This window comes from Phyllostomus discolor, chromosome 1, assembly GCF_004126475.2.
Source record: "Phyllostomus discolor isolate MPI-MPIP mPhyDis1 chromosome 1, mPhyDis1.pri.v3, whole genome shotgun sequence".
In the NCBI taxonomy this organism is placed as follows: domain Eukaryota; kingdom Metazoa; phylum Chordata; class Mammalia; order Chiroptera; family Phyllostomidae; genus Phyllostomus; species Phyllostomus discolor.
This window is the reverse complement of record NC_040903.2, coordinates 23,882,673-23,894,898: the sequence shown is the minus strand read 5'-3', so window position 1 is coordinate 23,894,898 and position 12,226 is coordinate 23,882,673. Positions and strand designations below refer to the sequence as shown.

Here is a 12,226-nt window from a genome sequence, read left to right as displayed (position 1 = left end):
GCACTAACTTTTAACTACTTAGAAAACTGACACAAAAATCTCTTAATCCTCTACCATGTTGTTTTCAAAATTAATACTGGATTACTTATTTTAAAAAATTGTATTTGGGTGTTTTGTGTGAGAAGGCACACCCAGCTGGGTCGCTTGTTTGGGTATCTGAGATTGTCCTCTAGAGCACATTAGCAGGGTAGAAATTGTCCATCTCACCAGATTTCTTTTTCCCTCACTTTTCCAATTTTTAAGATGAATAAAGAAAAGTCCAGATTGCAGAGAACACCCTCAAAAAATGACCAAGGGAAAAGAAAAAGCAGTCCGACTAAGAATGAATCAGAATCCAAAAGGTGCAGACTGACCCCCAGAAAGGACGGCTGTGTGAAGTCAGTGAGAAAGGAAGCGGGTGTGTCTCCGAGAGGCCTGGGCTTCAAGGAGCAGGTGGCCGAGCAGACGAGTGGTGATGGCCGCGCTGGGCAAGCGGCTGATGGCAGCGGGGAAGACAAAGTGGCCTCCTTGCTCTGGGTGGATAAGTACAAGCCAGCCTCGCTCAAGGCCGTCATCGGACAGCAGGGTGACCAGAGCTGCGCCAACAAACTCCTACGCTGGCTCCAGAACTGGCACAAGAGCCCATCGGAGGACCAGAGACACGGTGATGCTACAGCTTCATTTGTGTGTGTGTGTGTGTGTGTGTGTGTCACCCTGTTGTTGCTCAGTGGTACGTTTGCAAGGAGGTCGGATAGTTGGCCCGTCCCTCTCTCAGCAGGCACTCGTGGAGAGCCAGCTCTGAGCCCAGGGGCTGTGCTAGACCCCAGAGGTGCTGTTGTGAACAAAACACAGTCCCTCGCGTGGAGCTCACGGGCAGTGGGGGGCACGTAGGAGCCAGCCATTGAACTGTAATGTGCTGAGTACTGTTGGAGGGGTAAGCGTAGGGTGCAGAGGGGGTGGAGGTGTGCGGTCAGGGAGGGGGATGTGTGCTTTCCCCCCTGGAGGAATGGCTGAGCCAAGACTTGGAAACCAAGAAGGTGTCAGCTAGGTGAACGGAGGGGAGGGAGCACACCTACCAAAAAGTCCGCAGGTGCGTGGGAGCCAGGCTGCTCGGAGGGCCAGGGGGACTTGGGGGAAGGGCAAGTGAGAGGCTGCAGCACACTCACAGCTCATGCAGCCCCAAACCCCGGTAGCCTGTTCGCCTTTGGTAGGCCTGACAGTTCTGAGCTTCTCTGGTTTCTGCGCTTGCTCACCGTGTGTTTGTCATGGAATATGAACACCCACGGCATACGTATTTAATGTACAAAAGGGTGGAACTAAGGTTTCAGATCACAAGTACTCATAGTGGTCTTTTTGAGCTTCATCTGCAGCCCTGGAGGATATTGTAAGAAATAAGAGGACAGAGTGATTACTGGCTCATTGATGTGCGTGGTCGCTAGGCATTGGCTGATGAAGCCAGTTTACTTGTAATAGTGTAACTGCAATGATACAGGGTTACATTTACGGGGTTTCTCTCTTTCCAAACCCACATAAAATCTGCCTGAAAGTAGGGGTGGGAGGAGTGCTTTGTGTGTCTGGAGAAAACTTTAAGGCTCCAGGTTATCTGTAGTCCCTTTTCCCCGTGCTTGCAGTAGATGGCGATCTCTGTCAGCCAGTGTGTGTGTGTGTGTGTGTGTGTGTGTGTGTGTGTGTGAGTGAGAGAGAGAGAGAGCGCGCGCGTGCTCACACGCCCTTTGTGTCCCAGGCACCGTGTCTTCAGGGGAGGGAGAATGCTGTAGAGCTGTGCAAAACAGTTGAAGGCACAGCATCTGCATTTCATTTTTCTTTTCAAGGCCATGGACCGATTGTGCTTGCTAACAGTTATGGAGGCATGCCGGGCATCTTCTGTGCTCGGGCCCGAGCATCCCCACAGCATCCCTCCCAGGCACATTACATTGTCATCCTCATGTGATGAAGGGGGCAGCAGGCCAGAGGGGTTAAGTCGCTTCTAAGGGTCTCCCTGCCGGTGTGCGGCGGCGTTAGGGACAGGTGCAATCAGGGTCTGGGCTGGGTAGTCTGCCCCATGACCTGTGTTTTGTAGCAAAGGAAATCATAAAAGTATTATTTCAAATCAAAGGTTTAAAGTTAATGCATTTTAAAAATTAATTTATTTTGGGTGGAGGTGATCTAGGGAGTAGAATTTTACTGAGTGCTCTGGAACCTATTGTTCGTATTTTGTAGAAAATATCCTACAAATTTAGAACTAAGCTGGAGGACTGTTCTCGATGCTAAATTTGTGCACAGTTAACCCCAAATTTCGGTTAGATACCATAAGTTAACACTCTGGAACTTTTTTCTCCCTAGCAGCGAAGTTTGGGAAATTTGCTGGCAAAGACGACGGCTCCAGTTTTAAAGCAGCGCTGCTCTCAGGGCCCCCAGGTGTTGGCAAAACCACCACGGCCTCCCTGGTTTGTCAGGTGGGTGTTCCGGTGCGGTGTGGCTGGGAGGCTAGTGCAGGGGCGGGCGTGTGCAGCGGGTGTGCGCACACGTGTGTACATTTTAACCTGCTCTGTGTGTACTTTCCTGAAATTAAACCTTTAGAATTTGCTTTGGTTTTGGGGATATTTGTCATTTTCATTCTTTTAAAAAAAGTATTTGTAGTTACAGTTATAGGCAGTATTTGCTTGTGCAGGCCCTGTATTAAGCCTTTTGGTGGATTATTTCATAGATAACAGCCTCACAGCCCCTTACAGACGGGAACACCTTACACGCCCTTCTGAGAAGTGTGTGCACTGTCACCGTCCTCGTGTGACCACTGCGGTGGGCTGAGAGGAGGGCAGTGGCGCAGTGCGAACCCCGGCGAGGGGACCCTGCCTCCTCCCTGTCGTCCCTGTGGTCGCCGTTCCCAGACAATGAGAAGACAGGGCCCTCGAGCCAGCCGCAGTGGGTGTGCATCAGAGTGGTGTGGATGACACGTGAAATGGGACCAGAGTGACACAGTGAAGGACTCTGAACTTCTTTTACATTTATTGCGGGATTTATTGGTCCTTTCTCCAGAAGCTGATGGTTTTGTTTTATCTTCGTTGTAAGGACCAGAGCGTAACGTTTTAGCTGGTGTAAGAACTATAAAATTTCCATGTTATAAACATGAAAAAAAAATCTATTTTTCCCTAGTCTCTACAATGGCGAACATGGCTTTTTTTTTTTCTTGTTGTCATTACCTTTTTTGGGAATTCAATTAAGGCATTTTTTAATACTTTATGATTAAGATGGTCAACTTTGGGAAATAAACCAGAATAACTTGATTTTTCATAATTTGAGAGGATGATTGTATATAGGGATAATTTGACAAAGAATGACTTGACTTTATTATTTATCTTGAAGTCAAGAATTATAATAGATTAATTTTACATCTGATATTGAAATCTTGGGCTGGTTACAGTTAATTCTTTCTAGGACTTCAAGCAACAAATAGTAAAATTGCTTGTTCAAATATGTTCTCCCAAGTTAGTGATATATCAGCCAAACTTGTGTGCTTGTGTGTGTGTGGTGTGTATGATTATATTTTAAAAGTCTCTTGGTTGTGAGGCATGCTATAGTTAATTTCATTGTCTGTTATTATCCTACTTTATCTTTTTACCCATGGTTCTTTATGTGATTTTTCTACCCTCTTTCTTTTTTTGGTGGGGGGGAAGAGGAGTTAATAATTTACATTGTGATAGTGATGGTTCCTAATATTTTGATTAGGAATTGGGATATAGCTACGTGGAACTGAATGCAAGTGATACTCGGAGTAAGAACAGTTTGAAGGAGATTGTTGCTGAGTCACTGAGCAATACCAGCATCAAAGGCTTTTATTCAAGTATGTGACTGTTTGAACTGGTTTTTTGGGGGGATTATGTAAGAAAAACAAGTCCGTTTCCATGTTTAACTGCCACTGCTGTGCACTGGCCACCCTGCTGTATGTATCGGGGGGGCTAAGGAGAGACTAAGAAAAGCCTCTGATGCAACTTTCATAGAGGACCTTTTTTTCAGGTGTTAGAAATTTCTGAGAATGTGATAAAAATGCATACATGGACATATTTATGTATTTTGCGTACGCTTTTAGCAGATTCACAGGCGAATGCTGTGAAGAGGGAAGAAAAAATCAGCAACTGCAGTACAGCCTGATGAGTGCGGTGGCCGAGGCCTGCAGATGAGGAAGGGATTCTGGTTGGGCCATTGGGGAAAACTGCCAGGAAGAGGGTGGCATTTGCTCCCAGGGCCCTGAAGGATGAGAAGGGGACTCACCTGTGGGTGGAAGGGCTTATTTCAGATAAGAGTGGTAGGGGAGGCGAAGACAGTGGGAAATACCGCACTATTGAAGGTCATGGCCAGTGGGCCAGTGCTCTGGTATGGCCAGAGCTTATGGGGACAGGTAGAGGCCCACATTGCAGACTGAGCATTGGGAACCTGTGGTCTATTGCACGGTTGCCTGAATTCTCGGTACTTTCAATGGTAGAAAGTCATCGTTAAAAAGAATTTGCTCGGGAAGTGTCACTGCAGTATGTGGCTGGTGGGCGAAGCTTGGTACAGCTCTGCAGGGCAGTCTGGCAGTACTTCTTGAGGTCAAGTTACATGTACCCTCTAACGCAGAAATTCTAGCTCCCAGGTTCATTGTTAATACTTGTATATATGCAAAATGACACGTGCATGGATGTTCATGTAGTGCGATTTATAATAAGGAAAGGTCGAATGTATCTTCATATTTTATTGATAGAGATTGAGTGAATTATGATACATGTGTAGGATAGAACATTATTGAAAAGCCTTGAAAAATGAGGTGTTCTATATCCACAGGTAAGGAACAGATCGCAAAGATATATTAAATGACCCAACCTAGGAGAATGTTTTTATGCAGACGTATTTTTAACGTGGCTACAATATCTCTGAGAGGATACCCAGGAGTCTGTTTACATTCTTGACCTCTGGAGAGGGAAACCGGTACCCTCGGTGGCCAGGGTGGAAGGACACTCTCCTTGCTGTGTGTCTTGGACCTTTCAAGTTGTGAATGTGTCGTTACTAGTTTACAGTGTGTTATGTGAATGTTTATAAAGAGCCGTGTTGGAACAACAGTTACTGTGTTTTTGTCTCATCATGCTGCTTGTCATCAGGCGGAGCGGCCCCTTCGGGAAGCACGAGACACGCCCTCATCATGGACGAAGTGGACGGCATGGCGGGCAGTGAGGACCGGGGAGGCATTCAGGTAGTGGAAGCAGTGTCGTTTGGCGGTTTTACTGTTTTGTTCTGTTGTTCCCCCAAAATATAAAGAACTAGTTATGCTGTGATATCTATGGCAGTTAAGCCATGTTGCCAAGGAAGTTTTTAAAACTGAGACTGTATGCATTGTGTGGTATTTTGTTTTTTAAATAATTATTTTTGTGTTGCAAATTTGCCTTGTAGGAATTAATTGGTCTGATAAAACATACAAAAATTCCCATTATTTGCATGTGCAATGACAGAAATCATCCCAAGATTCGCTCTTTGGTTCATCATTGTTTTGATCTTCGTTTTCAAAGACCTCGGGTTGAACAAATTAAGGTATGGTGTTGGGAATTTTTTTCCCCCATCACATTATTCTATTTATTGAAGGGTCAGTTTTAAAAGTACCTGAAAATATTTTTAAAATATCTGATTATATAAGTTAAAAAAATCATTGAAGATTCTCCTTTCAGGCTGCTATGTTGTCTATTGCGTTTAAAGAGGGTTTGAAGATTCCCCCTCCAGCTATGAATGAAATAATTTTGGGAGCCAATCAAGATATCAGACAGGTAAGCTAAATATGTATTACGTGACAGTGGATAATTGTTTGAATTAATGCCTTCAGCCTTTTGGGGAGGGAGAGTGGTGGTTATGTCCCACTGACAGAGCCTTGTCTGTGGTCCCCTAGGTCTTACACAACCTGAGCATGTGGTGCGCGCAGAGTAAGGCCCTCACCTACGACCAGGCCAAGGCCGATTCCCACAGAGCCAAGAAGGATGTCAAACTGGTAACGAATGGATTTCCCTTTATTAGTTAGTTCTTGTGCTGTAGTTCCTTGACACACCTATGGAACCTGTGGGTATTTATTTATTTTGTATCCTCACTTGAGGATGTTTTTTCGTTGCTTTCTGAAATGAAGGGGGGTGAGTGGGGGATTGGCTGGGGGTCGGGGAGAGAGAGAAACATTGATCGGTTGCCTTCCATATATGCCCCAACATGGTGTCAAACCTGCAGCCCAGGCATGTGCCCTGACTGGGAATTGAACCAGTGACCTTTCAGTTATGGGACAACGCTCCAACCAACTGAGCCACTTTGGCCAGGGCTGTATATTTATAATAAGAGTTACAGACAGCTGCTAAAAGTGTTTCTAATTCAAATGGAATTTTTTCAAGGACTGTCCAGGTATATTGTTAGTTTTGAGAAAGGGAAGTTTTAAATTATGCATGCTTCAATAATTATAAAAGGGCTTCTTCAAAATCCCTGATATATATGGGTTTCATTCATGTTTTCAGTGGTTTTGCATCTGTTCCAAATAATCTGTTCTTAATGGTTTGTAGTTTAATAACCTCCCCGAAACTAGAGGTCTTATCAGTTATCTCTTTGTTCTGGTTCACCTAGTCACTAGTCAGAATTTATCATAGTTAAGCAGTGTTTTTACTGTCTCTTTTTTAAAAAGAGTTAGTACATTTTAGAGCCATTTTCGATTCACAGCCAAACTGAGAAGGTACAGGGATTCTCCATATGCGTCCTGTCCCCACACACATCCAACCTTCCGCACTGCCAGCACCCACCATTCGCTGCTACGGTGACCTGCTCTGATACGATGCTGCTGCCCAGAGTCCGTCGTGGCATGCCTTTTGTGGGTGTGACAAATGTGTAAACACACGTGTCTGCCCTTGCAGCTTACTAAAAATCCTCTGCACTCTGCTTCCTCACCTCTCCCCCCTCACTCCTGGCAAGCACCAGCCTTTTACTGTCTCCACGGTTTCACCTTTTTGGAAACGTTATCTCGTTGGAATCATACTGTGGAGCCTTTTCAGAGTGGCTTCTTTCACTTAGCAGTATGTATTTTAACTTGCCTCCGTATTTTTTCATGGCTTGATAGGTCATTTCTTTTTGGTGCTGAATAGTATTCCATTGGGTGCGCCACAGATTATTCACTCACCTGCCGAAGGCCAACTTCCAAGGTTTGGCAATCGAGAGTAAAGCAGCTAAACATCCACGTGCAGGGTTTGTGTGTGTGTGTGTGTGTGATGTGCGTTTTTAATTCACGTGGGCACAGAACAAGGAGCACGGCTAGTGGACAGTAAGGTTAAGCGTCTGTTTAGTTTTGGGGTAAGCCACCAGCTGTCTCCCAGACCGTGCTGCTTTGAGTTCCTGCTGGCCATGCCTGTGCATTCCTGTCGCCGCACGTCTTGGCCAGCGTCTGGTTGGGTCAGCATGTGGGTGCTGGCCCTTCCACTAGGGGCGTCCCTCTGTCTCGTTAGGGCCCATTCGATGTTGCCCGGAAAGTGTTCGCAGCTGGAGAGGAGACCGCTCACATGTCGCTCGTGGACAAGTCAGATCTCTTTTTCCATGACTATTCGATAGCGCCCCTCTTTGTCCAGGAGAACTACGTACACGTGAAGCCTGTAGCTGCGGGGTGAGTGTTCAGAGCCGGCGCGGGGCGGAGTCAGTGCCCTCTGGGCGCTGCGCCGGCCGGAGGACTGAGGGGGCGGGCTGCAGAGTGTGGGCAGGGCCGTGATGCAGGCCGGTCTTCATCCCGCAGGGGGGACATGAAGAAGCACCTGATGCTTTTAAGCCGGGCGGCCGATAGCATATGTGACGGCGACCTGGTGGACCGGCGGATCCGGAGCCAGCAGAACTGGAGCCTTCTGCCCACACAGGTGAGCGCAGTGCTCCCCCAAAGTGCAGGCTCTGCTTTAGGTGGGGAGGGCAAAGTAGCTTCTGGCTCCTGTAATTATTTAAAATACCGGATAAACCCTACTGCCTTTACGGCAAACACACAGTCTGCTACAGATTAAAACACTCTGTGGTCACTGTTGTCTTTTTGTTGATTTGGCCCCACTTTTCAGTGGTTTATGGTGTTTTTATGTAAGTGGACCTATGGAAATAGGAACATTACATTTTGGCTATAACTAAGATGTGAGTCAGAAGTTTCATTTCCTGTGTTTTACCTTAAGAATCTATGTCTTTTTTGTCATTCTTGGCTCCCAGATGATTCCTAAGTAACTTTTCCTTGAAGAAATGCAGCCAGGGCAGGTCAGCAGCCACTGTCTGACACATGGATTCTGATTTTCTTCCTTCTTGCCAAAGAGGCAGCTTTGAATTGGGTACTTGGTTTCAGTTGATGTCTTTTACTCAAAGTAGACTTTTGTAAACATTCATAATTCAGAGTATTTGTTCCTGTTTGAGTTTTATGTATTTCTGCAGCATCATCGGCCTGAGTAATAAACAGGGGACTTTTGGCGGCCTGCTCTTCTCTTAATCTTACCCCCACGTTGTTTGAAAAAAAAACAAAAACAAAGGCTCATTCTGGATATAAAGAATTCTTTCTCATGTTTTAAAAGTGTTAATTTTTTAAATTAGTAATTGTGCTTTTGAGAATTTGTCTTAAAAATAATTTTAAACACAGAAAAGCTTAATATACAAAAAATACTCCCCAAGTCATTAGCTCCAGTGGCAAAAATGGGACAGAATCTCCATGTCCAGCAACAGGAGAGTGATGACTTGTGGCAGATTCTCTTGATTAGAACACTATGCCACCTTTACAGTTGCTTTTAAAGATTAGCTAATATGAAAAACTTAATTATTAGAATAAAGCAGGACACAAGATTTATGTATAACTCCAGCCTTTAAAAAAGCGAAAGCCCCGGGGCTGGAGATGCCCAGCGACACCCCCTGTGCTGTCCTCAGGCGTGGATTCACTCGGTGCTGAGACAGGCAGACCTTCTGTGCTCCACTCGCCTGTGCTGTCGACAGCCTGTGCCGGAGACAGTCACGCTTCTCTGATCTCCGAAACAGTGTCCTCCACGGGGTGGCTGGAGTGTCGAGGTCCCTTGGTTCAGGAAGCTCAGTTGGCAAGCCGACCTCTCCCAGGGCCAGACGGCAAGATGTTTTCCCTGGGAGATTTCCCATGCCCACAGATCCCAGACGGAGGGCCAGGGCCCGACTGCCCCGGGTTCAGGGCGCCGGCTGGCAGGCTGCGTTTTCCAGAGACCGTTTGGAAGCCCACTGCTGCTGAGGAGGCTGCTTTGCACAGAGTTTAAGTTGTGGACTGCCCTTGATCCTTTCAGGCCATTTACGCCAGCGTTCTCCCCGGAGAGCTGATGAGGGGCTCCCTGAGCCAGTTCCCCTCCTTCCCCAGCTGGCTGGGCAAGCACTCGTCCACGGGCAAGCACGACCGCCTCGTCCAGGACCTCGCGCTGCACATGAGCCTCCGGTAGGTGGTGTCGCTCCATTGTCGGGTGGTGGGTTTAGCCTTCACCCAGGAAGGAGGGCATTAGCCAAATGAGTCATTGTAGTTTGATTCTATTGCCAACTAGATAAATGATCCTGATAAGTTCTTTTTATCTCGTGAGACTGCGTTTTATTATCCAGAATCACTATGACCCTCATATTTATCACTTAACAGGCTACTTTGGAAGAGTAAAGCCGGGGGGTAGATGTGTCATGCCTCTAAGATAAATTTAAAACTATGCATGTCTGAGGTAGTGGTATTATTTCTGGTTATTGTGACCGTGCCTGTTACTAGTGGGCACACAAAAGATCTTCGCTTCATAGTAACTGAATTGGAAAAGGAACTGTGTAAATAGCGGACTGGCTGTTGCCCGTCCTAGCAGTAAACGGCCCTCGCCGTCCGGGAGAGGGCATGCAGTTGGGCTTGTAACCGGAGTGGAGACTCAGATGATTGGAAACCAGTGTGCTGGGAGACGTTTAAGTAAGGATGTTCAGACTTCCTGTGATTTGGTATGCTTTTGTTAAAGTTTAGAAACTTAGAAAATGTGCCTCCATACAGATAGTAAGTCAGCGTCAGGGGTTTTATTTCTGACCATGGAACACTGCCGGAGCGGCCTTGCTTCCCTGCTGTTCTCGCCGGTCAGGTTCTGGGCCTGCCTCTCGGCTTTCTTCCTGCTGCCCACTGCTTTTAAGGGTCCTTCATCTCTCTGCCTCAGGGGTCTCCCCTTTGCTGCTCTTGCTGTGCTCACGTAGGTGTCAAGCGCTGGACTTGCACGTTGTTCCGTGGCCGTCCTGTGTTACGTCTGCCCCCGTCCCCCACTGCACTGAACCTTCGGGTGGTAGGCACTGAGGCTCGCTGGCCGAGCATGTGGCGTTGCTGGACAGGGGTTTCTAGGGACTCACGCACAGGACACTGCCATCACTAAGGGCATCTGCAGCGGGTGTCTCAACTGTTAAAGTAAATTAAAAGGTTCCTACTTAACTTTTAAACCCTGATTAAGTCACTGGACTTTTATAGGCCAGGTTTCTCTTTACCTTTAACATGGAAAAGTGTGATTTTATTACTCTTAACTTTTCGGGGGTCATCATTAGATGCCTTTGAGAATCTGAAAGCTTTGATCTCTGTCTCCCCCCAAATGCACCAATGTACAAGTATAACTTCAGGGGAAGTGATAACCATTTCTGAGGAAAAGAACCCTTAATTTAGGTAATACCTTTAGATTTTTCTCGATTTGCTGTTATGCGAGTCTGCGAAGGTAACAATTATGTAACAGATTACAAGAATAATTTGGGGAAACTTTCGTGACTGTCTTGGGCACTGTGGCTCACAGCTCATGCTTGTGTTCAAGTGCTGGCACTGTGAGCGTGGGGAGCGTGGGGAAGGGGCGACTTGGACATAGGAGCGCTGTTTGAATCTTTGCTCGTTAACAAAACCACTGTGGGGCAAGGTTCTAGGTTTCCAGTAGAACTATGTGGGTTCTTGTGAGTCAGACGTTCAGTTACCTGAGGGCAGGAGCAGGACCCATAGGTAACTCCTAAAAGGACTTTTCCTTTCCTTTCATTTATTTTAATTTATTTTATTGGGGTGACACTGATTAAATTATATGGGTTCAGGTGCACAGTTTTACAACACGTCATCTGTGCACTGTGTTCATCATCCCATCCTTTCTGATTTCATTGTGGGCTCTGAAACCAGCAGCTTTTGGGCCTCTTGTGTGAAGTACACGTGCATGTCCATTGCCTGGTTTGCAGATGGAGGCAGCAGCTGGGTTGGAAAGATTTAGGGTGGTGGCATTGGAGGTACTTGTTCAGCTGTTTTCTGTCTTTAAGTGACAGCATGTAAGGAGAAAGAAAAACAGCCATTTCGATAACATTCTAGTTGCAGCTGATCATAGGCTGTTTCCCTAAGTCTCTCCCTGGCCAGTGTGTGGGTCACGCCACCTTGTGACTCTGCAGGAACTTACTCTGCAGGATTTTTTTTCTTTTTTTTTTTTTTGTTTTTTAACATTCGGGGAAACCCTGCTCTAGAACTAAACATTGAAGAACAACAGCATTAGGAACTGTGAGGGAAGCATGTTCCTGTAGAATTTTGTATGTTGCAGTCCAGAGACGGAAGGGCGTTGCAGACCCCACCAGCAGGTGTCAGGGCACTTTGGGCTGGAAATCTCGCTGCCTTTCACCGATGCTTTCAGTGTCTGGGGCTGGGAGAGATCTTGGGCCACAAGAAGTAGGAGCAGAGACACTGTTGTCGCCTGGGCCTTAGGAGTAGGGCGGAAGCAGAACCTGCATTTGTGTTTTGCATACTCTGATCCAGGTAAATAGAAAACCCTCTTGAGCACATTGGAGTTTGCACGTCACCCTGGTGGGGTAGCACTAAGCCTTCTCTCCACCAGCTGTTGAATAGTAGGCATTCCATTATTAAATGCATTTGTTAAAAAGCATTATTAAAAGTGATTGAACTCCATGTGATTAGTTGTTGATAACGCACAATGTGACTTGAATTGGTAGTAGTTTGCCATTGACTACAGGTGTGTCTCTTTTGCTTTGGTTTAAGAACTTACTCCAGCAAAAGAACTGTAAATATGGATTATCTGTCACATATAAGGGATGCACTTGTACGGCCCTTGACCTCACACGGGGTAGAAGGAATACAGGATGTTGTTGCTCTTATGGATGCATATTATTTGATGAAAGAAGACTTTGAGAATATCATGGAAATTAGCAGCTGGGGAGGCAAGCCTAGTCCCTTCTCCAAGCTGGATTCCAAGGTAACTTGTGTAACCCATTG

General features: G+C 46.3%; 1 protein-coding gene across 5 annotated transcripts in view; it reads left to right on the top strand.

Annotated features, from left to right (window-relative positions):
* The window catches only part of RFC1 (replication factor C subunit 1), a 63,273-nt gene that overhangs the window by 46,567 nt on the left and 4,480 nt on the right, over positions 1-12,226 (top strand). For 2 of the 5 annotated variants that reach the window (XM_036019848.1, XM_036019847.1), the window contains exons 13-23: positions 244-643; positions 2,326-2,435; positions 3,706-3,820; positions 5,112-5,203; positions 5,401-5,538; positions 5,673-5,768; positions 5,888-5,986; positions 7,467-7,621; positions 7,748-7,865; positions 9,276-9,421; positions 11,993-12,206. In XM_036019848.1, coding sequence (XP_035875741.1) covers positions 244-643; positions 2,326-2,435; positions 3,706-3,820; positions 5,112-5,203; positions 5,401-5,538; positions 5,673-5,768; positions 5,888-5,986; positions 7,467-7,621; positions 7,748-7,865; positions 9,276-9,421; positions 11,993-12,206 — 1,683 coding nt within the window. Of the gene's footprint in view, positions 1-243; positions 662-2,322; positions 2,436-3,705; positions 3,821-5,111; positions 5,204-5,400; positions 5,539-5,672; positions 5,769-5,887; positions 5,987-7,466; positions 7,622-7,747; positions 7,866-9,275; positions 9,422-11,992; positions 12,207-12,226 lie in introns of all 5 variants that reach the window. The other 3 variants (XM_028506953.2, XM_036019846.1, XM_036019845.1) reach the window with 2 other exon arrangements.